Source organism: Myodes glareolus, chromosome 3, assembly GCF_982192425.1.
Source record: "Myodes glareolus chromosome 3, mMyoGla1.1, whole genome shotgun sequence".
Lineage (NCBI taxonomy): Eukaryota > Metazoa > Chordata > Mammalia > Rodentia > Cricetidae > Myodes > Myodes glareolus.
Window position 1 is genome coordinate 35,290,656 of NC_142028.1, and position 26,544 is coordinate 35,317,199.

The 26,544-nt window shown below is 56.6% G+C and overlaps 1 protein-coding gene across 1 annotated transcript in view; it reads left to right on the forward strand.

Moving 5' to 3' along the window:
* Nucleotides 1-4,402: 4,402 nt before the first annotated feature.
* The window catches only part of Plxnd1 (plexin D1), a 39,037-nt gene continuing 16,895 nt past the window's right edge, over nt 4,403-26,544 (forward strand). Inside the window, exons 1-9 of the mRNA XM_087904398.1 lie at nt 4,403-5,778; nt 17,833-18,009; nt 19,890-20,021; nt 20,245-20,345; nt 20,448-20,577; nt 21,549-21,726; nt 21,824-21,932; nt 22,258-22,360; nt 26,190-26,294. Of these exons, the coding sequence (XP_087760524.1) occupies nt 4,465-5,778; nt 17,833-18,009; nt 19,890-20,021; nt 20,245-20,345; nt 20,448-20,577; nt 21,549-21,726; nt 21,824-21,932; nt 22,258-22,360; nt 26,190-26,294 (2,349 nt within the window). The 5' untranslated portion in view covers nt 4,403-4,464. The remainder of the gene's footprint in view (nt 5,779-17,832; nt 18,010-19,889; nt 20,022-20,244; nt 20,346-20,447; nt 20,578-21,548; nt 21,727-21,823; nt 21,933-22,257; nt 22,361-26,189; nt 26,295-26,544) is intronic.

Below are 26,544 nucleotides of genomic sequence, written 5' to 3' on the forward strand. Positions count from 1 at the left end.
CTCAGGGTATGGTCACCACAGTGTCCCTGTTGTCAACGCAGCATTCCTGGGACAGGCATAGACAGGTCAGTCCTTCACCTGAGTTTCGGTTTACACAGAGACTGTGATGGTCTAGGACCCACAGGCACGCAGCGGGTTGCCTAACTGCAGTTTGAGCAGTGCCTGCCCGCCTTCCAGCTGCCCGGCCTAGACTACTGACACTTATTGGTGGTGGCCTGCGAATGTGGGTGGGGACCCCTGGGGCGGCCCTGTCCTATAGCTGTCACTGGACAGAGGCCTCAGTGTAAGCAGGCCGGGGCCTTTTACAAGCCCAGAGCCATGACGGGGTGTCTGAGAATGCTGTCCATTATCCAGTTCACAGAGCACAAAGAGGCCACGTGGGGGCTCATATAGGCCAGGCGCCTGCCATGAACCCATAAGGGCTCAGGGTCCCCACCCTTCCTGGCAAGTCCCCTGACCAAAGAGGTCAAGGACATGCATAGAGTCAGCAGTGGCTTCTGACACACAGGAATGAAAACCATTTCCTCTAACCCCATAGGGCAACAAAGAAACAGCAGGTCTGCGGCAGGATCCCCAAAGGATGGGGTCCCCAGGTGGCAGGGGAGGGGCCTTCTGGAGTCTAGGAGCAGGGGCCTGAAACATGACAAGCCCCTGTAGGGCACTAGCAGCAGCTGTGGAGTATGCCTCCTGACAGGTCCCCTCTCTGTCCCTTCTGGGCAACCTAGGAGTCACAGTGGCAAAGGCCAAGAGATCCACTGTGGAGTACAGAGGCTGAGGAAGTTGTGCCGTGTGACATCATCTGGCTGGCACCCACGAATGGTAACTGACATCCAGGCCCTTGCTGGCATCTGGCAAATATATGTGCTGCACCCTAGAGGCTCTCCTGAGGGACCAGGAGGAGCCAGGAGAGGAACCCCAGTTCCAGAGGTGGAAAGGGGGCAACACCCAGCTCCCAGCAGACCAGCTGCTCCAACACATGACTGGTTCTTTCGGCACAGCAGTCCTGGGCTTGGATTCCAAGGCTCGAAACTGAAGTTCACGTCCCTGTGGTCACCAGGAGGTTAGGGACAAAGCTGAGGCTAGGACTTAGGTGCATCAACTCCAAGGTGAAGAAGGGCAGAGGCACACAGCGGCTAAGAGCTGGAGTTGGGACCCTGAGCAGGCTGTGCAGCTCCCCGAAGGTGGCCCCGCCTCTCTGAAGCTCACTGTGAGGAGGGATGTGCGGTGTCACTCCTGACCGTGTCTTCCCTCTATTCCGCTTCCAGCACCTTTCTGCCCTCCGCTGTGGTAATGTCAGCAGCACTTCCTGCAGGGGACCTTCTCCAGCACCCGGGCAGAGCCCCTCTTCCAGCACAGCCAAGGCCCCCAGTGTTATTGTTTCCAATTGAAGAAGAAAAACATTTCCTCCTCTCCCTCTTCCTTCCCCTCCCCCTTCCCAGCTCTGCCCTGCGTCACAGAGGAGACTTGCGGGAGGGGGTAGGGAGCATCGACCTAGGGAACATGCCCGTTAACCATCCTCAGTAGCAAGGGACAGCTTTCCCCAGCCTTTCAGAATTCCAGGCTTCTTCAAGCCTGGGCAATGGTCTTGGCCCATGCCTAGGGATCCCTGTTAAGGCCCTCCACAGGTGTTGACTGGGAACAACTGCACAGGTCATGCTGGGAGCCGGCTCCACTAGCTGGAAGCAGGCAGGAACTCCAATGCAAAGAGACACTGGGAGTAAATTCTAGAAAGCTCATGGTGCTGAGCTTGAAACCCTCTTTCTATTACACAGGGACAGTGACAAATGCTAGATGCTAGCGAGTCATTAAAGACGCGTTAGCCCCAGACCGAGACTTCTTGATCTAATCAGGAGCCAGGAGCAGGAGGGGAAGGGCCCAGTCTTCATTGCTGGCAGTCAGGTAGCTGTCTGGGGGTGTAACTACTTCAGTCAATGTGCTGGGTACCATCTGTCTCCCAATGGGTCCCCAAACCTATCCTGGGAGGACCCCCAGAGTCTCAGCAGAGACTTCCTTCCTCCCTCCCACATCTCTTCTCACCCCAGGAGCGATCTTGGTCTTAGAGAGAAAGTGGAGGTCCAATATTACTGCTGATGCCCAGTTTCCCCATCTGTGAAATGGGCTCAGCGACTCCTGCTTTGTCTTCTGGGGCAAGGATGGTATGAAATGGTGGTGGCAAAACTGGGCGTATGGTTTGTCCCCCAGGAACCCATTGACTACCAAGGGATTCAAGACATAAAGTGGGCTGGGACCCTGATCTACTATAGTCCTACCTGGGCTCCCAGCTTTAGCAGGGGCTGTGGGGCCGTGGCTCAGCCTAGTTAGTGTGTTAATATAACGGTCCACACCAAAAAACAGGCTCAGAGAGGGCAAGTGACCTGCTGGAGGCCACACTGCACTTCCTATTTCAATTTACTTGAAGAGTATCCAGACCGTAGAATCTAACCGGGTCCCAAATGCTGAAGCTGGGGTGACTCCAGAGTTCCACCAGCTTGGCAGGAAGTCTGTCCACAGTACCCAAAACAATCCATCGGGCCAGCTAAGCCAAGATGTCAGAAAGCATTATCCACAAGGCTCAGTGGGGGGAGCTGCAGGATGTAGCAAGAAAGCAAGAGGAGAGGGACAGGAAGGAAACAGGGAGGGGGAGGGGAGAGGACGAGGGACTCGGAGAGACAGAGACCAGAGATAGAGAGGGGAGGGGAGGGAGGGGAAGGGAGATGAAGAAGGGGAGCAAAGGAAGACAACAGATAGACAGGAGTCTAGAGGAAGATAAGTGAGCCCGTGGGCTATCCGGTGGAGGGGAGGGCCCGGGGCTCTGAGTACCTTGCTTGGCTCTCCTGTGGCTAACACTGATAGTGTGGTATGAGTGTCCCCTGCCCACAGAGGTGGAGGCAGGTCCCCTGAATGCTCAAGTTGGGGGGACTAGGACAGAAGTCTCCAATTTCCTACCAAGGAACACTTCTGGTCATCAAAGCCAAGGCCATGAATGGGCTGGAACATGGCAGGCACAGTAACAGGAAGGCTGGGGTGGGGGCCAGGGAAATGAGGGTAGCTGTAAGTAGGGCCCTTTCTGCTGATCCCTCAGGCACAGGGAAACCCCCTCCCTACCCTTCCTTCCTATCGAGTGGGAACAAGGCAGGAGAGGTCACCCTCTGAGTAAGGGCCACCAGGGCCTCAAGTGACAGCTGCAAGCTGATAGATCGTGATTGAGAACCTGTGGCTGAGGGACTGTGGCTTCAAACAATGGAACTGTACCCCACCTTCCCCATTAGCTGTGGATCTTGGGTTTCACTTCTGGGGCCTCAGTTTCCATGTATGTAAAATGGGTTGAGTATTTCTGAGGGGCTTGGCACTTGTCACAGTCCTATGTGGTCACTACCATGCTGTAAAGGGTATCACATGGGGCTCTGTGACCTTAGGGTACTACTACCTGCCTCTATTCCAGTGCCTTCCTATTCCTTTGTAGGTCAAAGGAGACTGGGGCCCAGTGCCAGCTCATATGTGGGACGCTGGAAGGTCTTCTCAGAACCCTGGACTAAGGGCAGGGGTCTGGCTCCACACAGAGACTAAGGCCTTGTGGTCTGGTGTCCTGCTCAGCCCAGCATGCCCCATGGTATAGCACGAGAGACATACTTCGTTTTGTAGTTTCCTACTTCTACTGTAGGATTGCCAAGCTTGTTCCACGGTGCCCGCTGCTTGTGAACTCCCTTTACAGGACGGTTTTGGGGACAGATCATGGCGTCCCAGGGCCTGATGTCCCTTGGTCTGACTGGCCTTTAGAGTGAGGTTTGGGGAACATGTGATGAGGGGCTGTGACTAGAAGCGGCAGGCAGTGGAGGAGAAATGGAAGGCTTCGGGGGACAAGGAAAAGAAAGAGAGTGGGGAGGGAGAGCTGCGGGAACAGAAAAAACGCCGATGAGGGAGAGGGAGTGACGCGGGAGAGGCGGAGTTGACAGGAGCGAAGTAGGGGAGTCAGAGAGATTGAGAGAGCGAAACTCTCCGCGGCGGTGGAAAGACAAACCGGCGCCCAGAAACAGAAGGGGAAAAGGAGCAGGACGAGGAAAAAGAGAAAAGATAGCAAGCAAGCGTGAGCAAGACCTTCCAGGTGGTCAGGAACCAGGAAAGAGGCAAGAACTTCCGACCGCTGGGAGCGCCGGCCGCAGCGACCCCGGACTGCCAGCCCGGAGGGGTGGGGCGGGGCTCAGGGGCGTGGCCCGGGGCGAAAGGGCGTGGGCCAGGCGACTGGGCGGGGAGCTGGGCTGGGGGCGTGGCCTCCGCGGAGCCGCCCCCGGGCTGTGCGGCGCGCCAGAGTCGGGCCGGGGCGCCGGGGCCGGGGGCGGCAGGCGCGGGCAGGAAGCGCCTCGCGGCCCGGGCCCGCCCCCCGCCTCTCGCCTCCTCCGAGCTCCCGGCTCCCGGCCGCGCCGCGCCCCATGCACTCGCCGCGCCGCGCAGCCCGCGCTCGCCTGGATGGCTCGTCGCGCCGCGGGCGGCGCACCCCCTAGCGCCCGGGCTGCCGCGGCCGTCCCCTTGCCTCCGCGCCCGCACTCGCGGGGCCCAGGTCTGCCGCCGCTGCCTCTGCTGCTGCTGCTCGGGGCGGCGCGGGCTGGCGCCCTGGAGATCCAGCGCCGCTTCCCTTCGCCCACGCCCACCAACAACTTCGCCCTGGACGGCGCGGCGGGCACCGTGTACCTGGCGGCTGTGAACCGCCTATACCAGTTATCGAGCGCCAACCTGAGTCTAGAGGCCGAGGCGACCGTGGGCCCCGTGCAGGACAGCCCGCTGTGTCACGCCCCGCAGCTCCCTCAGGCCTCGTGTGAGCACCCGCGTCGCCTCACCGACAACTACAACAAAATCCTGCAGCTGGACCCGGGCCAGGGTCTGGTGGTCGCGTGCGGCTCCATCTACCAGGGTTTGTGCCAGCTGCGGCGCCGGGGCAACATCTCAGCCCTGGCCGTGCGCTTCCCGCCGGCCGCGCCGCCCGCCGAACCGGTCACCGTGTTCCCCAGTATGCTCAACGTGGCCGCCAACCACCCCAATGCATCCACCGTGGGGCTGGTCCTGCCGCCAGCCACGGGCACGGGGGGCAGCCGTCTGCTTGTAGGCGCCACGTACACCGGCTACGGCAGCGCCTTCTTCCCGCGCAACCGTAGCCTGGAAGACCACCGCTTCGAGAACACGCCCGAGATCGCCATCCGCTCCCTGGACGCGCGTGGAAACTTGGCCAAGCTCTTCACCTTCGACCTCAACCCGTCCGACGACAACATCTTGAAGATCAAGCAGGGCGCCAAGGAGCACTACAAGCTGGGCTTCGTGAGCGCCTTTTTGCACCCGGCGTCTCCGCGCGGCGCGCAGCCCTACGCGTACCTGGCACTTAACAGCGAGGCGCGTGCGGGCGACAAGGACAGCCAGGCGCGCAGCCTGCTGGCGCGCATCTGCCTGCCCCGCGGTGCGGGCGGCGACGCCAAGAAGCTTACTGAGTCCTACATCCAGATGGGCTTGCAGTGCGCGGGTAGCGCGGGCCGCGGCGACCTCTACAGCCGCCTCGTGTCTGTCTTCCCCGCGCGCGACCTGCTCTTTGCGGTCTTCGAGCGGCCCCAGGGCGCCCCAGGTGCCCGCAACGCCCCGGCTGCGCTCTGCGTCTTCCGCTTCGCCGACGTGCAGGCCGCCATCCGTGCAGCGCGCACTGCCTGCTTCGTGGAGCCGGCGCCCGACGTGGTGGCAGTACTGGACAGCGTGGTGCAGGGCACCGGGCCATCCTGCGAGAACAGACGTAACATACAGGTACGCCGGGGGTCTGGGGAGCCTGTGTGGGGATCCGTTGTGTACGCAGGGATGTGGATGTCCCGGAGGATTGGTTGCTGACAGCCGTGCTGGCCCGGGAGCAAGCTGGGTCACAGGTGCGCACACCTAAGCGGGGGCGAGGTTTGCGTTGTCAAGGTACCCAGGTGTTCCCGGAAGACAGAACACCTATAGCTCAGGTCTGCAGGTGGGGGCCACAGGTGCATGCTAAGCTGAAAGGGGAAGTGACACCAAGAGTGTGCTTGGGAGACTGTGGGTACTCTTAGACTGTGGGTACCACTGCACCCTGGCACATGTGTGAATGGGTGTGGCAGCAGAGCCCTGAAGGGGGGGGTGGGCTAGGATGGAAGGGCTAAGCGTGTGACAGGGGCACCCACTGGAGGCCCCAAGAGCCTGGACATGCAGGGATATAGACTCCCAGCGGGAACATGTGTCAGGAGAAGTGATTGCGTCCCTGGAGAGGTCACGTGGTTGGCAAACAGGTGCCAGGTGTGTGCTCAAGGCCGACTTACACTCACTCACCAAATAGCAGCCAAGCACCTAGTAGGTGGCATGGCAGACCTGGGGTGACCCCCAATGTTGGAAACTTTTAACTTAGTGTGTCGAGTGTCCTGTCTTCAACAAATGTCTGTTTTTAATTCCGTTGTACAGACAGACGAAGAAGCAGGTGCAAGGGTTTGAAGGGTCACTCAGAGTCACACAGCTGGGAGCTAGCAGAGCAGGCCTTGAACTTAAGCTGTCTGCCCACCCCCCACCCCGGCCTGTGCCCATGGTGCTGGGCTATGCTGCCAAACGGACGAATGGGGGCATCCAGGCAGCCCAGTCGCACAGATGGGGCCACCGAAGACGGAAAGAGTCTTTGGCTCTTGGCTGGGACAGAGACACTACAGGACTAAGGATGAAATGGGGCCTGGGGGTGGGCAGCGGCAAGAGGGCCAGGTTAGGGGTCGCCAAGTCGGGTGGCCTTGGGTGCAGCCAGTCGAGATTTTTCAGCAGAACTCACTTTCTATTGACTTCCGAAAGTAGGCTTGTGGGTCCTCATTTTCCACCCCAAAATGACACTGACTTTGCAAAGGTTCAGGAAGCAGAGCCTTTTGTATTCACTGAGGCTCGTCTCTCTCTCTGGTCCTCAGTGGTAGCAAGTCTCTCTCCCGTGGGCGTGCCCAACACTGGGGCTTTGAGCAAGCCTAGATTCCTTCCCTTGGCAAAGACTCCCACAACCGCCTCCCACCCTGCCTGCTGTCTCCTCACAAGAAAGGTCAGAGAGGGTGAGAGGCGAATGGACTGTCTGAAGCTCATAACCCTGCCACCCCGCAGGGTCAGGCCCCCTGCACAGGGCTGGGGTGAGAGCAGTCACCATTTTACAGAGCCACAGTCTTTCTGTGGCTGTGACTGGCTAGGAAGAGGGAAGCTCTGTGGGCAGGGGAGGCAGCCTTCTGTGGGCCCCTAGCTGATGAAGGGTTCTGTGGGATTCCTCAGGCTGCCTCTCCCCTCCCCCTCCAGTAAGATCTGCCCTGATTCCCACGGTCCCTGGTGCCCCCTGGGCCGGCACAGTGACTCACCAGGCTGAAGGCAGTTGGATTGTCCCCTTCCCTATGGGGGCAGGGCTTTTACAGGGAAGTTAGCCCCAGGGCACTGTAGTTTAGGCCTGCTCCTCACCTCGAGGCCACATAGTAACCCTGCTGGGGCCCTTCTAAGTTGGTCTGCTGCGTTCTCCCTACCCAGTGCCCAGCTGTGGACTCAGGCTAGGGTCCCTGGCAGAACCCCCAGATAGTCCCTACCCCACACCCTGTGTCTGGACCTGCAGCAGTGCTGTTGCCCTTGTCAAGCCATTGCCAGCTCCCCTGCTTAAAGTCCATCTGTCACTGCCTAGCTGTGACCTTGTTCGGGCAACAGTCATGCTAAGCCTCAGTTTCCTTTTCCCTAGCATTAAGGTAATGCACACAGAAGACCTATGGGGCGCGGGGGTGAGGGGGAGTGTCTTAGGACCACGCACACAGTCTTTCTACATGGGGGGGGGGGGGTCTTAGGACCGCGCACACATTTTCCCTACCAGGGCCTTAGGACTGTGCACACAGTCTCCTCACAGAGGCATTAGAAGCAAATGAGCAAGTTAACCACAAAGTCAAGTGCTGGGTGCTTGGTGCACAGCAGTCTTTGCTGGGCTGGGCTGTTCTCACCCCTGGGATGTAGTTAGCTCTAGGCTGAGCTCTAGGCTGTTCTGGAAAACAGTGTCCTCATCAGGCCTGCTCTGGAATTGTAAGACCCCACTATCTGCACCTGCAGCCCCAGGTGGGTCCCCTGAACATTTTTACCAAACCCCCAGTGTTTTGAGACCTCTGCTTTCTGGGGACCCTTATGTTATTTTCCTGGTTTCTGACTTCCTGGACGATATGGGGACTAAGGATGGGCTGGGTCTCATGTAGCTGAGGCCAGGCTTAGGCTCACTGTGTAGCTCAGTTTTAGGTTTACAGGCGTGTGCCACCACACTCCGTGACGTGCCCTTGAGTGTCAAACCTAGGTTCTAGGGGCATGCTAGGTAAGCACTGTAGCAGTTGAGCTACATCCTGGTCCCAAATGGGGTCCTCTGAAGCGACCTAGGGTCACTGTGGGGATCTGATGAGATGCACACACTGTTTGCCCATTGCCATGCACGGGAATTGGCAGTTGTGTGATCCACAAAGCCCACGATGGCCAGCAAGGAGGCACCCAGAAGGAACAACAGTCAGGATGCGCTGGGTGAGATGTTCTCTAAACCCCCTACCCTATGCTGGGCCTGTGTTCTCTGTGCTGCGGCCACAGGACAGGTAGGACTGTTGCCTCGGGTGTGGGCAGCTGGGACCCTCAAAGCCTGTGCTGTCCAGTGCCAGGTGGAAAACAAGAAGGTGGTTAGGTAGGATTCTCGTCCTCATACCACAGTGTGTTTGAGGGGAGAGCAAGTTAGGCAGTTGTGTGCTATTGGTGGTGATACTGAGGCGGGGAGTGGCAAGGTGGGGCTGGCTGGATGTCACTCCTTTTTCTGAATCTTTCGCTTCGAAATGATGTCACGCCTTTCTCTGAATCTTTCGCTTCAAAATGACCATGATATGTGTGTGTCCTTAAGTTGCGGGACAGCACAGCAAATGCCAGGCCTGCTTTTCCATGGTGTCTTTTTATAGTAATGGCAGGAAAAAAAAAAAAACTCCCTGGGCGTTTTTAAAGCAGGCGTGTGGTGGGTGGCACACGGCTCAGGAAGGTATTTTCTACACCAATTTCAAGGCTGAGATGGCAGGTGGTGGCGGAGGGAGAGAGCTTCCAAGACAGGCTTTAGGTTTGGGAGGGGGTTTCAAGTCGACACCTTGTGTTAAGGAGGCAAGCAGAGACCCCTGTGGGATTTAGGGGAAGGCCTGGCCAGGATGACCTCCCTGGAAAGGCAGGTGGACTTGGGCCACAGCTCTCCCACCTTGAGAGTGTCTGGCCCCCCCCAGGGACAAAACCGACAGAGTTTCTGCTCTGCAGCCCAGGGTCAGTCAGTCACCCTCCCTGTGCTCCACGTCTGCTAGAGGAAAGCCTGTGTCTCTTGTCAAAGATGTGGGTCAAAATCTCTCATATGCTGCACCCAGGAAACGGCAGGTGCAGGTGCTGTGGGAAGAAAGTAGTCTGAGCACAGCATGCTGGTGTGTGGAGCAGACAGCAGGTGCTCGAGGAGGGCGGGCTGGGCCCTCGCAGCTGATGAGCTCACACCAGGCTCTGAGGGAGCCGGCTTGAGGTGAGCATGTAAGCAGGCCCTGTCCCAGTGGAGCAGGCCGACTGAAAGCAAGCCAGGTCAGTGCCTGCTGCGCTTCAACTCAGGAGGTTGGGACAACTGAGGGAGCTGCCAGCCTCGTCTATTAGTTTGAGGGCGGTGTTTGGGTGTGCTTGTTACCGCCTAGTAGTTCTCACTGGCAACAGTCCTCAGACAGTGAGGTTTATAGAGGGGGAAACTGAGACCCGGAGAGGGCAAGGGACTTGCCCAGGGTCTTACAGTACTCTACGGTTCCAGATCCCCAGACTGCTGGCTGGCTTCGGACTCCTTGTGACCAGTCCTTGCTGAGGGATGACAGGCCAGCTGAGAGCTCTGAGCTCAGGGTGCCTGAGTTCCCCCTTAGCTGGAATGAGATCACTTGGGCAAATCCCTGGGGGAGGCTGGGCACCACAGTTTCTGGGAAATACATAGGTGGGGTAAAGCCATGGAGCATGTGCAGAGGACTGAATGCTGAAGCCTCTTGACGAGCACAGAGGGGCCTGGAAGCATCTGGCCACACTCGACTCTGACAGTGCAGCATCTTACCCAGGTGTGGTGATGTATAACAGCCTCCCAGGCGTTGGGAGGCTGAAACAGGAGGATTGTGAGTTAGAGGCCAGCCAGAAGTGCATAGTCAGACCTGAAAACAAAACCAAAAGAAAAAGCGAAGCAAAGTCTCTTCTCCTGAGGGCTCTAGCCCCTGAGAGTATGTAAATGTTTATCTGCACAAAAGGAATGCAGATCAAACAGATTCTTTTTGTGCTTGCCAGTGGGGTCCTGAGTCACTTGTGTTCGGGGACAGATTGGAGGTGTGATTGGATGCCATGGCCCAGGACACAGCCACAGCAGAGGCCTTCTCTACTTAGCTGGCTAAGTAGCCTTGCTCCTGTAGTTTAGGGAACTAGTGTGTGGTTCAAGTTCTGGTGGCTTCTGTGGGGTTTGAGCGGGACCACAAATTGACAGTTCTTCATTCAGCCACCAAAAATGCAAATGTCCCTTGGTAATTTGTGAAGTTTCTTGAGAGTTTGTTCTGGGCCAGGCATTTGCAAAGCACCTTGCCACCCAACTTCCCCCACCACCAATCCAATAAAATGGCTTTATCTACATCTGTAGGGATACATGAGCTTGTAAAAGCCACAGGTCAATGTCCTGTGTCTTCCTCTGTCCCTCTCCACCTTAGTTTTAAGGTCTTTCGTCGGAGCTTTTTCGGCAGGACTGGCTGGTTAGTGAACTCCAAGGAATGCTCTTGCCTCCACCTCCCAGCGCTGGGATTGCCGGTGAAAGCAGCCAGCTTTGCCCGTGGATGCTGGGGATCTAGACTCAGAGCTTTGTGCTTCTGCACTGAGCACTTTAAAAATGAGCCCATTTTAAAGGTGGGGAAATGGAGCCTAAGAATGACCTAAAGTGGAGGTAAGTTCTCCCAGGAGACCTGCAGAATTGCCCCAGGCTAGTGTCAGAACCCTGCCCCTTTACTGCCCTGTCATTAAGATGCTGTCGTGTCCTGTGTCTAACCCTAGGAGCATCCCTTCTAGAGGGGACGAGGCTTGTTGCACGGCCCAAAGAGAGAGAGTAGACCCTGCCCCAGTATCCCAGAGTCCCACTCAGGACTATGCTGCTCTGTGCCGAGCCTCATCCGAGAATAGGAGGCCTTCTGGAGGTGGTGACTCTGGATAGCACTTGGAGGATGGCTCGGCAGGGAAGGACGGAATCATGGCAGAGATAAGGCGGTAGTGTGGTGGCCAGCTTAGACTGAGAACACACGGTCTTGTCTGAGGACCAAGGTCTTAGACAGCATCCTGCTGGCCCTGTGTAGCCTGTGTGGCTTTAGAGGGTGAGGACACATGGCCCATTTGGCTCTGGAAAAGTCCTGGCTGCCACCAAGGGCTGGCCAAATTCCCCTGTGATGGCTGCTCAAGGTGATTCCCGAAGGCCTTTCCAGCGCTGACAATGGTGTGAGCATTGCCATGGAAACCAGCTGTCCCTGAGTGAGGACATTCCCAGGAGCATCTCTAAGCACCAGAACAGGATCCTGGCTACCCCAGAACACAGCTTCCTCTTATCAAACCCACGTTGGGTCCCCCAGGTGGGCTTCCAGTGGTCCAGCTGAAGTGGCTTCCTCTGGTGCTGACCCATGATGCCCCCAAGCTCCCAGGCAGCCAGGCCCTTGCCCTCCAAATGCGCTGTCTTCAGCCCAAACCCCTATAAATCACATACTATGGAGGACGGAAGCCTGCGGCTCTGGTCCAAGGCCTGCACAGCCCCAGAGGGCCGATCACCGCAGCACTTCAGGTCCAATCAGTAAATAACGGAGCTGCTGCACTCAGTAGCCTTGAGCGGAGGCGAGCTGAGCTGGGCGCTGGCCAGCTGCCCGAATGGGCCATCTCAGCCTCTGTTTGCCCGCTGTGTTGTGATGATGTGGTGGGCCTCAGTTTCTCCAGCTGGCAGCCATTAGGAACTCTGTACCGGGGACCACAGACTGCAGAAACAGCAGACCTGCCCGAGTCTAGGAGCCCCTGGGGACAGGAGACTACAGGAGGCCAGAGAGGAGGGAGGTTGTGCTGCAGAGGAGGTGTGAGACTCCATCTGGTCCCCAGCCCACTAGGGACCAGCAGAGGCCAGCCTAGGAGACACAACTGGTCCCCTGCAGTGAAGAAGCAGCAGACAGCCTTCTAGCTAGAGGAGGCCTGCCTACTGGAGCTAGCTGGGGGCAGGGCCTCAGGCTGAGGAGAAACACAGAGCTTCTTAGCCCACACCACACTACTCCTTGGGGACAAGTAGTGGGGGGGGGGGTGCCGGGGACAGGGCCAGGCCCGGGGAATGAGAAACAGTCTGAGAAAGGGAGCTGGGTGTCTGGCCAGCTGTGGCCAACTAGCCAAACAACCTCCGTCTGAGTCAGCCCCTCAGGTTCCGGGCAGCAGCACATCAGGCCACCAAGCCTCATTGTGGAGGATGCTAACCCAAGAACCAGCACAGACACCCGACAACTGTAGGTGCCCAGCGGTTGGTTGGCAAGGCTTACCCATCCTTAGGCACCCTGCCACTGTGGATTCCCAGAGCCCCCTCTGGTGCTCTGGCTTCCAGGTGCCTCCAGCAGTCCTGTGTGGCAGGTGCTGTGACTGTCCCAGTCTCACAGATGAGGAAGACAGCAAATAGCTAGGCTGTGTATCTCCTGCCCGCCTCTGTGCTGGGCATCTCTAGCAGCTCCTGGATGTGTAGTGGTGGCCCTGGGAGGTGCATGGACTTCTCAGCGGGAGCCGTTTCCTCCAAGAGAACCTTCCAGGACTGAGTCTGTCATCCTCTCCCCCAGCTAGAGCTGGTACAATGGTAGGCTTCAGGAATATTTTTATGCCGCAGCTTGCCCTCAGGTGAGGCATTGCCCATGTGGAGACACCGTGTTCCAAAGAGCAGCTCGTGCCGAAGTTGGGAGCTGGGGACTTAGGGCTGGATTTCTTGGAGGTGAAGTTCTGTTTCTGTGCAAGCTCCAGAATATTCCTTTTATTCCTGAGACCAATAGTAAGGCCAGGAGCAGAGCTCCCCAACTTTCTGGATGGCTCTGTAGGAAGCTACTGTCTGCTATGGTCGCCCTTGTTCTTGGGCCCCTAGCAGAACCCTGCCCCAACCTGCCTTGATTCCTGTCCTTGTCCTCCTGGTTGGGTGGAGGTCAAGGCTTGAGACTAGGAAGTGTGGCTTCACCTCCCAGGTGGAGAGCTGAGGGAGGAGCTGACCAGGACAGGAATCACAGACCCACCACAGGTCAGGGTTACTTTGAGCAGGCCCTTGAAGGCTGGTGTTTACTCTGACTGCACTGGAGACCCACTGGAGGCTGTTGAGCTGCAGAGGGGTCATGGTCTACTTTGCAGTTGTGCGTGCATACATGCATGTGTGCGTGGGTTTGGTTTTTCGAAACAGGGTTTCTTTGTGTAGCCCTGGCTGTCCCGGAACTCACTCTGTAGACCAGGCTGGCCTCTAACTCAGAGATCCGGCTGCCTCTGTCTCCCGAGTGCTGGGGTTGAAGGCATACGCCACCACCACCCACTACTTTTCAACTTGATAGCAAAGTTCTTAGAAGGGCAGGAAGGGCAGCCTGTGGTCCTTCCTCAGTCCGCTTTCCTGCCATCCCACACTACCTTGTTCCATTTGTCAGAGGGGCCAAAGTATTGGGGTGCCATCCTCAGCTAGCTGTGAAAACTCCTTGTGGAATGGGGTGTGGTTCCCACAGAGCCTCCCATTGGTTGCCGTGGAGGTGGGGGTGAGTGGGGAGTTCTGGGCAGTCCAGTAGCTGTTGTCACCCCACATCCAGTTCTGAGCAATTGCGAGCCTTCCATTCTGGGTCTCAGACAGGAAGGTGTCCCCAGGCCAGAGCCATCTACACCGTAGGCACCTGGGATCGAACCATGGTGACCACGGTTGTCATGCCTTGTCCTCCTCTGAGTGCCTTCTGCAGAGGTATTGAGGTCCGACGGGGTCTGTGGGCAGGATATGGCAGGCATACTGCAAGCCCCCCTGCAGCTGGCTTCCTGGGAGAGAAGAGCTGTATTCAGCTGCAATTACTGAGAGAGTGAAATCAATAGGGCAGCCCTTTAATGGAGAGTGGGCAGCGCTGAGCTGGCCCCAGGAGGCAGTCAGCTCTATCGGGAGGGGCCGTGTGCTCCGAAGGAAGAGCGGCAATCAGTGGCCATTACCTAGCCCATTTCAGAGGGGGACAAACTGAGGCTCTTACAGGAAACAGAGCTAGCTACTGGGCTTTGTCTTGGCCCCAACACCTGCCTGCTCTGTGCTACACACAGTGAGCCTACCATGAACCGTATTCTTTCCTTTCCTCTCCAGCACCCCACGGCTGCATTGCCTTCCCTCACTCTGCTTGGAGAGGACGCAGCTGAATATAGTCATTTACGCCTTAGTCAAAATTAATTTCACTTCTTTAGTAAGTATTCACCCAGGAGTAGTACGCCAGAGGAACCCATTAAGTGTGTGATACCTGAATAATAGAAGTGCTGGCCAGTAGAATATTGTTAGAGAAGTGGGTGCGTGCGTGTGCATGTGTGCCTGCACACACCTTTGTGATGGGCGCACACATACATCTGGAGGCCAGAGGACAACCTTGGGTGTTGTCCTCACAGATTTCTCTAAGTAGGCTAGGCTTGCTGGTCAGTGAACTGCAAGTATCCACATTTCTCTGCCTCCTGAGTTCTGGGAGTATAAGCCTTTGCCACCAAACTTTTGTTTTGTTTGTTTGTTTTCCAAGACAGGGTTTCTCTGTGTAACAGCTCTGGCTGTCTGGGAACTCGCTTTGTAGATCAGGCTGGTCTGAACTCACAGAGCTCCACCTGCCTCCGCCTACCAGATTAATCCTCTGCGATTAATGGCGTGCACCACCACTGCCCGGCCAAACTCTTTTTTTTAAACCATGGGTTCTGGGGATTGAACTCAGGTCCTAATGTTTGCCGAGCAAGTTGTCCAACTGAGCCAACCGAGCCATCTTCCGCCATCCCTGAACTTAGCTTTTTGGAGTCTCAACTCGAAGATTGACTAAAACCTTGAAGTCTGGAGGGGAAACATGGGTGGCGCTTGGGGCCTGAGGTGCCAGGGGCTGTCTCCGCCGACCTAGCTGCTGAGGGCAGGTCTGTCGAGCGGTGTGGGACACTAGTGGGAGGGGAAGTGGGGCGTGTTTCAAGAACTGCAGAGAAACCGTGTGGTTGGCCTAAAGGGCGGGTAGTGGGCAGAATGGTGGCCAGGGTCCTGAGCAGTTGGCAGAACACCCTTGGGGACAGTAGGGAGTCACAAGGTGTGACAGTGTCACAGGGTGGTGGTGTGCTGTGCCATATAGATCTAGGCATAGGTTGGGGTTATGTGGCCTATCTCAGTGAGTAGGGTGCTAGGGGAGAAATTACAGTCTGAGGCCCAGGGCCCACACCTCAGTCACCAAGTTCAACAAGGCCATGCTCAGGACCTCTGTGGGTCTCCCAGCCCTGCTGCTGCGGGAGCCCCTGGCCCAGACAGGCAGCTTCCCTCCCAGATCATTCTAGCCCCTGATGCTCACTTCTCCTTTAAAAAAAAAAAAAAGAGAGAGAGAGAGAGAAGAAAAAAAAGCTTTTTTTTTTTAAGATTTTATTTTTAGGATAAGAGGAAAAAAAAAAGGTTGGGGGAAAGGCTTTTTGAAAATTCCTTCGGCACAGAATTAATGGCTTGTGAACGTCAGGGCGGGCTGCGGGAGTCAGTTCCCAGTCTTTCCGCTCTCACCATGGCCCACAAATCACCCCCAGCCCAGAGTCCGCTCTCCCTTTCCCAGGACCCCCACCCTGGCTGGACGGCCCAGCAGGGCTCAGCACAGAACCCCAGAGTCACTCCTGGGGTCTCCCAGAGCTCACATCCCACGGAAAGGGTTTACAATTTTAGTTTAGAAAACAATTCATTTAATGACACAAGTAAGTGATCTGTATTCACTGGAGAATGTTATGTAAGCTGTGGGAGACATGGTCTCAGTGGGATGGGACGGCCATAGCATTGTGGTGCAGGACAGCTGGGGAGGAGCCCAGCCTGGAGAACCATTCAGCACCCATGTCCAAGGTCATCTCAGCTCAGATAAGTCCAGTACAAAGGCAAGTGGGTCGGGGCCGAAGTAGAGGTCAGAAGGAGTCAGAGTGTAGAGTGATTTTGTTTGCAGGGTTTTTCTTGCTCTTGGTCAGCCGAGGTCCTAGAATATTAAATGGAAAAATCCAGAAATAATTCATAATCTTGAAGTCACTTGCCATTCCAAGCACCATGATGAAGTCTGGTGCTGTCCATCCCAGCCCTGCAGGATCTGAGCCACATCCAGTGTTTCCACCCTGCCTAAGCCACCTATTCGGTAGCTGCTCAGTAGTCATGGTTACTGCCCTCCTGTCCCCAGATGCCAGAACTTTGCTCCCATGACCCTTATTTTTCTTAAAGTGCAAATACATGATGGTGGCAATTTGGTGCATCACAGACAAGCCATGAAATGCTACTCTAGGAGAAAGGGTAGAAATTCCTGACTGAAAGCCGCCGAGGTCTGCTCGCATGTGAGCAGGGCCCACGCTGGCTGCACCCCATTGCCGTATTCTGCTCTTGTTCCATTATCGCTGCTCTTACTGAGACGACTGGCAAATTCTTACAGGGAGATACGTATGGGACTGAACTGTGAGTGCTAGGCTTGGTCCTTGTGTTTTCTGACACTTCCAGAGGACTTGGGATGTACTCCTGCGGTCAACCTGGCAGGCAGTCGTGGGACAAAGACAGCCCCGAGGCCAGACAGGCTGGGGAGGTGGCTGGAGTGGAGACCCAAGGGCTCGGAAGGCTGGGGTCAGAGAAGCCCATTGGGGGTTGGACAGTCCGTTTATGTGTGCTGGGCAAATGGTCTGCCACTGGCCTCCATCGCCTTAGACTCTACCCATGTGGGAGCGTGTGTCTGGAGGTCAGAGGACAACTTTCAGGAGTTCGTTCTCGCCATCCACTTTGAGGCAGTGACTCTCTTGTTGCTGATGGGAAGTTTGGAGGAGTCTCCTGTCTCTACTTTCCATCTGTCCGCAGAAGTTCTGGGATTACAGATGTGCACCTCTGCATCTGGCTCTTTACACAGCTTCCACAGACAAACTCAGCCTGTGTGGCAAGCCCTTGTACCTGTTGAACCATCTCGCACACACACCCCCCCACACACACACACATAGAAACAGTCCCAAGAAACTGGGGGTGTCAGTAGGTAAGCTGAGGCAAGGATGACTTTCGGTGACTGTATTTGGGCTCTTCTGGCCTGTGCAGTGTCTGGCCAGGAGGAATGATGTGGCCAGGTGTGTGACTGTCGCCCAGTTCCAATCTCCTGCGTCTTTTATTCTGGATTGGGATTTCACTGTATTGCTCACGCTGGTCTGAAATTCCCAGGGTCAGGTGACCCTCCTGCCTCAGCTTCCCCTGTGTCTGAAACAGCAAGTTGTACCCCTGTAGTGTACCTCTAGTCTCTTAGCCAAACTGGCCAGCCTGTCTTACCTCCCTTTCTCCCTCCCTCCTTCCCTCCCTCCCTCCCTCCCAGAACCCAGTCCAGTTCCCACACACCTGAAACACCGGTTGTCTCCTAGGGTAGCTCTGTCACCTAAGGTCAAGGTGAGACCTGGGTCGGGTCTGGGGATAATGTTAAGCTTGGCCTCAGCTTGGAGGCGAAGCCTTCAAGCAGGGGCTGAGAGCCGAGATTCGGCTGTGTGGGTAAGCAGGGAGCCAGAGAAGGTTCCAGAGCTGAGGTCTAACCTGCCTTGTCTCCACAGCTACAGCTGGAGCAGCTGGATTGTGGTGCGGCCCACCTGCAGCACCCCCTGTCCATCCTGCAGCCGCTGAGTGCATCGCCCGTGTTCCGTGCTCCGGGGCTCACAGCTGTGGCTGTGGCCAGTGCCAACAACTATACTGCTGTCTTCCTGGGCACTGCCACAGGGAGGCTGCTGAAGGTAAGCTTATACGAGGGGAACTTCCCAGGGAGGGGCCACAGAAGGTCCAGTGTTACTGTCCCCTTCAGGGTTTCCCTCCATGGCTCCACAGTGGCCTCTCGTGGAGGGGAGGACCTGGCCTAAGCTGCCAGCATCTATGTCAGCATCTCTCCTGGCTTTGGGTCTGTTGCCCAGTATTGGTTTCTTGACCTTTGCAGTGCTCTCGCTGAGCCTCAGTTTCCCTACTGGCTGCAGTGGTTGTGGTACTTTAATTGGGGGGGGGGGACACAGTCCTGATGGCCACCACTTCAGGGGTCCAGTTTCTGGATTAACCATGCTGGTGACCACCCTGCAAGTTCCAGAGCTAAGGGAGGGCAAGGAGTTTCTTTTCTTTACCCCAGGGCAGGGTGGACAGGGGGGACAACCCCCGCCCGCTGCCTCTCTCTAGGGAAGAGTCAGCCTCCGAGCCAAGCTCAGTCTAATTGACTCAGAGCCCATAATCTGATTCCCTTTGGCAGCTGCCTGGGTGGGATGGGGGTGGGGCTTGAGCCCTACAATCCTGGCATGGAACCACCCGTTGTGGACCCAGGGCTTCAATCCTCTGCTGGGTGAAGGAGGTGGCCGTCAGGGCTCAGTGTTGTGGTCAGAGGCGTGGCTTCTGCTTTTGACATCTGTTCCTTGCTGTGTGTCCCTGAGGGCAGAGCATGTCTCCTCCGGATTCAGACTCTATCCATCCAGGAGAAATGAGGCAGATCAGGGCTATAGTCAGAGCCCTCTCTACCTTCTGCCCATAAGCTGCCGTCATTAGACACCTGCTGTTTCCCGGTGTCTCAAAGTTTACATAGCAGGAACCATGCCCTCTCTCACACCAGACCAAGGATGTAGCTGGGAGTCTGTTGCACAGAAGGGGGCCACTGAGGTCCTTCAAGAGAGGTGACTGCCCCCAGAGTGACCATGTAGATAAAAATGGGTCATTCATTTCATTTCTAATTGATTTATCTGTGCCATGCTTTGGGTGGAGCCCAGGACCTCAGTGATGGAGCTGAACTTAGGCAGGTGCCTGCCCGCCCCACAGCTCACCTGGAAAGGTCACACACCAGTCTGTGCAGGGTGGTGTCTCTCCTGCCAACCCTTCCCTTGTTTGGAGCTTCTAGCTCGATTGCTAGCTAGGGCCTCAGGGCTCAGTGAACACCTAGGGAGTAGAAATGAATTGGTGTCTGTGTCAGGCGTGTGGCAAAGACAAGATAGGCCTGAGGAAGTGGGGGGGCGGGTGTGTAACAGTGGAAGTGAAGGGGAGAGAGCTGAGGGTGTGGCTGCGTTGATTATCAAGGCATTGACTCCACAGCCAGTTTCTTCCTGCAGGGAGCCTCTGCAGGTTTTAGAAACCCAGAGGAGGGTGAGTGAGAGGGAGGCCCCAGAGGTCCAGACCACCAGCCTTTAGATAAGCAGCTTAGAGCCCTGAGCACTCAATGTGCTGGGGACTAGAGGGGCGCACAGCCAGGGCTTTGCCAGTCCTCAGAGGGACATGCAAAGGGGCCTGGGACCTCGCCCGGGACTCTGCAGCCCTGTAGAATAGGTGGCCATCCCCCATGACTCTTATCCACTGGGTAAACCAAGGCAGGGCGCGGGAGAACAACCCCTATGGTTTGTACATGAGAGTGTTTGGGAACTGCAGCCTACACATAGACCTAGGGGAAATGCTAGAGTTGGGCAGCAGGGAGTTCCTGGTGGGGGCGCTGTGGAGTCTGTGGGAGAAGAAGAGTGTGGGATACTCCCCCTAGATGTCTGACTTTCCCTTTAACCCTGGGCCATGAGAGCAGGAGGGGAGAGGAGACCTGAGGTAGCCTGACCTTGTGGGTGGCAGTCCTGGCATTAGCAGGTGGCGGCCTTTCCTCCCACAGATCAGCCTGAATGAGAGCATGCAGGTCGTAAGCAGGCGGGCGCTGACAGTGGCCTATGGGGAACCCGTGCACCATGTCATGCAGTTTGACCCCGTGGATCCTGGTTTCCTGTACCTGATGACGTCCCACCAGGTGAGGCAAGCTATAGCCAGCCAGCTTTGGTGCAGGGCCTTTGCACATGCTGACCTTCCTCCTGGGGCCACCTCCACCTCTGCTCACTCATGTCCGGGACTCCATGCTTCAAGGAGGCCATGCCTCCCCAACATGCCCTCAACTAACGCCTTTAACCTTAGCTGCCCCTACCCTCACAAGACAGGGGTGGCTACCTTGCTTACTGGATCCCCTCTGTTTGCAGATGGCCCGTGTGAAGGTTGCAGCATGTGAGGTGCATTCCACCTGCGGGGACTGTGTGGGTGCAGCTGATGCCTACTGTGGCTGGTGCACTCTGGAGACACGGTGAGGGCCCCCCCAACCCTGCCCCCCACTGCAATGCTGACAGGTCAGGGAGGGCTAGGGGCAGTGGCCCTGACCTTGGACCTGACCCCATGGTGCCTGCAGGTGCACACTACAACAGGATTGTGCCAACTCGAGTCAGCCACATTTCTGGACCAGTGCCAGTCAGGGCCCCGGCCGCTGCCCTGCCATGACCGTGCTGCCTTCTGAGATCGATGTGCGCCGGGACTACACGGTGAGTGGTGTCACAGCAGCACAAAACCGGGAGGACATGGAAAGGGCAGTGGCAGCCAGGCTTGAGGAAGCTCAAGTGCACAGCAAGGGCCAGGCACCACCTCCATGGCTAGGCCACTCTTCAAGGCCCTGTCATGGGCTCTTGGAGAACCTGGTCATAGCTCGGACAGTGTATCCTGGATGACAGAGCAGTGTACAGAGCCATTGCTGGTGTTTAAATCACAGTTCCTGAATATGCTGAGCGGGGATGCCCAGACAGTCAGTCAGGCCTCCTCTTCTCTTCCTAGGTGTGCTACCCACTGTCACCTGTTCCTGGTATGGTGGAGAAGCGGGTGGTGGCCAATAGCTTAGGCTTGTTACTAGCTAGCTCTTAGAACATTAAAGAACCCATATTTCTTATCTCTACCACGTGGCAGGCAGTACCTTTTACCCACATGGCATGCTTGTCTCCACACACCTCCTTCTTCCCCGCGTTCAGTTTGGCTCTCCTGTCTTTACCTCTTCCTGCCTAGCTATTGGCCATTTAACTGTTAAACCAATAAGAGCAACACATCTTCACAGTGTACAGAAAGATTGTTCCACAAGAGCCCTGAGGTGCGAGTGGGGTCCAGGTGTCTAGGGGTGGGGAGTGAGGTCCAGGTGTCCGGGGGTGGAAACTGGGGGGTTATAGCAACCCTGTGCTGCAGAGACCTTCAGGTTTTGAACTTGTGGCGGCAATCCTCTTGCTTCAGATTCCCAAGTGCTATAGGCTGTGTAGCAATACCTAGTTTACAGAGCCTTCCTTACCTCAGAGATGAGGAGACTCAAATGGGAAAACTGAAACCCCAGGGTCACTCCCCTTTGAGGGCCTTGACTTCCCTGAAGGGAATCTCTTTTCTGCTGGACCTGCTGGACACTCAGTGTCAGAGGCCCTTGTGATAAGATCTGTAAGGGGCGTGGCCTGGGCCTCACCTGAAGGTGTCTTTCCCCCAGGGGATGATCTTGCAGATCTCAGGCAGCCTGCCCAGCCTCAGTGGTATGGAGATGACTTGTGACTATGGGAACAATGTCCGGACAGTGGCCCGGGTGCCCGGCCCTGCCTATGACCATCAGATTGCCTACTGCAACCTCTTGCCCAGGGCCCAGTTTCCATCCTTTCCTGCTGGCCAGGGTGAGTGCCTGGCTGTGATGCCAGCCCAAGGGTGGGAGCCTGACATCCCAGCTTCAGATGTGGATGGCGACCTTTGGTGTCCCTGGGCTCTTTCCAGACCACGTGACTGTTGAGATGTCTGTAAGGGTCAAAGGACACAACATCGTCTCAGCTAATTTCACCATCTACGACTGCAGCCGGATTGGACAAGTCTACCCCCATACAGCGTGAGTGGGCAGGGGGAGGAGGAACAGGCCCAGCGTGGGGAACAGCCGCAGACTCTGGCACACTCAACAGACAGGACCCCTACAACCTTCCCTTGCCTGTACAAGCTCTTACCAGCCAGGCCCTGCAAGCTGACACTAGACTGGTGGGGGAAGAGGGAACTGAAGAGTCCAACAGTGCCTTCCTTGCATCCCTCTCATAGTGGGGAGCTCACTACCTTACAAGATGACCCATCCGTCTCCTTTCCCTCCGACACTGGGATCAGGCTTCTGGGGCCCAGCTGAGAGGGTGGGGAGCAGGAATCTGAGAGGTCCCCTTGTCTTCCAGCTGTACCAGCTGCCTGTCGACACAGTGGCCTTGCTTCTGGTGCACCCAGCAACACTCCTGTGTCTCTAATCAGTCTCGGTGTGAGAGCTCCCCAGACCCGACGGTAAGCCTTGTTTCGGGTCCGCCCCGCACCCCTCGGGTCTACCCCCACCCCTCGGCTTCAGTACCTGCTTCTCTTGTTTGTAAGGTTCCAATGTTGAGAGCTTCTCTTTGTCCCAGCACTGTGTAGCGTGGCAAGCGTGGCTGGACAAGCTGGTTGGTTTTTTTCTCCCCTGCCTTTGCATCCCACTGGGTTACTCCTGGAAGGCCAGTTCTTAGAGACAACACTTCAGGGTTGCAGTGTGGCCTTCTGCAAAGCTTGCGTCAGGCTGTCACCCTGCCCTGCTCAGCCTGCTGACCACCTCCACCCACAGCTGCTAAGGGTGGAACATTGTTATCCCATGTTTTCAGGTTTTTAGACACTTCGGGCCTTTGTCCCTGTGGTTTAGAAGGCTTGGGCCTTGAACCCAAATCCTCCTCCCCTTTCTTTGAAACCCAGAATTGGGTGCCTCAGTTCCTATGGTGTTTCACCTTTGCCCTGGGAGGCTCCTCCCTCTTTTAGGAATGACTGGCAGGTGAATGGCAGTGTCCTGAGCTCAGCCATGTCCGTCTTTGCATTATGGTGGGGCTGTGCGCTCTGAGAGGCTCAAATGTCTCCTGGTGATCTACCAGATCAAGTCACCAGACTGCTGGTCATGTGTCTCAGAGGTGGCCTAGCTTCAGGCACTGGGGTTGGAGAATGCCATCAATCCCTGTCTGCCACCACAGGTGGCCACAATAGGTGCTAAGAAGAATATGCCATGGCCTCAGTCTGATCCTCAGACCAGCCTTCAGCAGCATGCAGCAACCACATATGGCTCACAGCGTGCCCACAGAACAGGGGCTCTCGCTGATAGGCCCAGGAGTGACCTATAGCATTGGGTGTCGGGATATAATCCAGGTCCGTCATCCCCGTGGCTCCGGGGTTCGAGCATCTAGGGTATGGCACTTCCTCACCCACAACCCCAGACTGCATACACAGTAAGGACTTGGTGACCTGGAGGTCCAGGGACCTCGTTACAGCCCAGCGACAATCACTGATGCTTATTGTATACATGAGTCTATGCTAAGCACTGGGGAAAACCCAGTTAGATGTGGTTCTGTCCTTCCCATCAAAGGCCAAAAGCCTTAGCTCGCTCTCTCGTGTCTGTGTGATCCCAGGCAAGCTACCACGGCTTTCTGTTCCTTTCTCCGTCTGGAAAACGAGTCCCCCCCCCCCTCCGCAAGGCCTGGAATTACTCCCAGAGGCAACAACCTTAGAGTTGGCACATAGGTGATTTTAGAAGCTACTGTGCATGGGTGACCAGGAAAGACTTCTCTTCAGAGAATTTTACATGGGGTCTTGCCATCTGCATAGGAGCTCACCCACTGGGAGGTGTGTCTGACCACGGTAGTCAGCCTGCTCCCCTCAGGTCTGCAGCTCTCCCTTAGGGCAGGAGCGGGGCTGACCCTGGAGGGGCTGTCGTAGAGTATTACTGTAATCTGGCAGGAGAAGAGGCAGCCTCATCGAGGCCTGCGCGAGGCTCTGAACCAGTGCTGGACTTGGCATTTAATTAAGTGCCAGTTAGCTGTGGAGGCGCCAGGCCTCCTGGGCAGACGGCGGGCAGAGGGTCTGCATGCCCCCCCCCGGGACCCCTGGATCCTGGAGGAGGGGGGCGCTGAAGGCTGTGCTTGCAGTCATGTGTGTGATCCTAGTGGCTCCCACAGGGAGACTGCTAGGCCTGGCTCCAGGGATAAGCAGAGGTAGCAAGGTGCCAAGTGTTTCAGGCTGATATCGCCTCTCCCAGGGCGGTGCTCCCAGGGCGGTGTAATGTCAGGTTTTGGAAACGGGGTGGGAAGTGGTAGCTGGATGAGAGCCTGGCGTGTTCCAAACCACAGGATAGCACAGTGCTGGAGCCCGTGACCGGGTACTTGGATGGGAATTGACAGCCATCAGCGACTGTGGGCTGGGCCACAGCCAGTGGCTTGGTCCTTGGGTCCATCACTGCCGGCTGGGATGGGATGTCAGGGCTTGTCCGCAGGAGTTCTGGGTACTCTAGTAGCTCCATTCTCCAATGGCACATTTGGGATCCTGGCCACCTAGCTTTGTTCCCTGGCAGTTTCAGCCAGGCAAGGAGAGGCTCAGGGCCAACCTACGTGAACTAGAGTAGGTTCTGCACACACCTCCATGATGGTAGTTCCTGAGCCCTCCCACTCATCCCTGCTCTAGCGGCAGCCAGCTACAGCTTCCCAAGCTTGCAGGTCGGGGCAGCAAAGGGGAAAAGCCATCTGATGGCCTGAAACAGGAAAGGGAGGCCCATGCCCTCTTTTAAAGGAAAACCCAGACTGGCTTCTGGTCCATGGACTTCATCAGCTAATGCTAGTGAACAGTCAGAAGGGTGTTTACCTCGGACACCACTGGACCCAGGAGTTGAACGGTGGCATCTGGGGCCTCCTAAACCTCTGGGGGATGCCACGTTCAGGCTCTTCATTCTTGGTGCTGGGTGCAGCAGCTGGGGCTGATTGGGGATTCCTCCCGCCCAGTCTAGGGAACTGGACAATGTCCTTTCCAGTTCCACCGGAGTTGTATTAAGACCATCCAGTTACAAGACCCAGGTCTGCTGCCTGGATGGTTCTCTTAGGCCAGGGGGGTTTAAGGGTCCAGGTCAGTCTTCTCATCATGAGCCTGTTGAGGGCTGGTCCAGGTCAGACCAGCCTCAGAGGCAGATGGTGGGGCCAAGAGGCCATGGAAAGACCTGGGGGGGCTGCCTGCCGGCAGGGGTGTAAGGTTTTGGAGGGGGCTCAGGATTCAGCCCAGGCCACACACCTTCCACATAAAGTAGCTCTGCACATCTTGGTGGTCTGGATTATAGGAAATCAAAGGGAGCAGGTAACTCTTAAGGTGTTCACTGGAAGGCCTCCAAAGTCCTGTCTGGGGTAAGCTGCTTCCCTCCACTGTGACTCAATTTCTTCGTCTCTAAAATGGGTAGAGGGTTCTCCGGCTTCCACATACTATGTGAAATGTTCCATAGCTGCCCACCTGTATGTAATCTCAGCACTGAGGAGGCTGAAGCAGGAAACGGCAAATTTGAGGCCGGCTTGAGTCGTGTGGCAAGCACACGGTGTGTGGAAGACGGGGTTGCTGGTGGATGTGGTGGCCCACCCATGACCTAGTTCTAGAGGCCAGCCTATCTGAATAACATAGTGAGACCCTGTGTCAAAAGAGAGACAGGGTCAGGGGAGGAGAGAAAAAGAACAGAGGAAAAACTGCCCCAGGAGAAGGGGGCCTTGTCCAGAGGATGATTTCAAGTGCACACACAGGCTGATAGGCCCTCCCAGCCCTGTCCTACCCCCTCTTACCCTGCCAGATGTGGCCAGGAGGTCCTTGTCTAGAAGGTCATAGTGGCCCCGGGGTGTGTGACCGCCCCAGGCCCTGTGATTTCTGGCCCCAGTAGGTCAGATGTTGAGATGTGAATATGTAGGACTTTGAAGCTCCAGCACAGATATGGTCCCCAACATCTTGGGGATATGAAGAATGTGTAGCCACAGCCCTTGCCTTCTCTGCACAGTGGGGTATGGTCCCTAAGAGCCATGAGGTCAGTGTCAGACCTGGCCCAGTGTTATGTGTCCTGGGAGGTTGAATCCCAAAGACCCAGCCACCAAGAGCTCACCACCCCCTGATACCCAGTCACTGGGTCTGAGGAGCACATCGAGGAGGCAGACTCCACCTAGATGAAACATTCTGCCTCTGCTTCTGTTTTCTCGTCCGAAAGTAGGGCTGCAGGCTCTGCTGTGGAGGCTGCTGGCAGGACTGTGTGTTGGGGGTGGGGGCTCTGTAACATCCTGTTTGACCCCCTTCTATGTTTGGTCTGCAGAATCCTCAGGACTGCCCCCAGATCCTGCCTTCGCCCCTGGCACCCGTGCCTACAGGTGGCTCCCAGGACATCCTGGTGCCTCTCACTAATGCCGCTTTCTTCCATGTAAGTAGAAGCTGATCAAGGTCTGTCCCAGCGTCCAGAATGGTGGCCCTGCTTTTCTCTCTGAGCTCCACTCCAGCTGTGTAAGGCGTGGAGCAGAAAGACCAGGCTGATGGGGGACAGCAGGCAACCAGCAGCTGCCAAGGGAACCCTGGCCACACCCCAGTACTCCTGCCCTGGAGGCTCCCTGGCATAGTGGCCCAGCCCCCTGCCTAGTACCACAGTCCACGGGTAGATGAGGTCCATGTGGGCT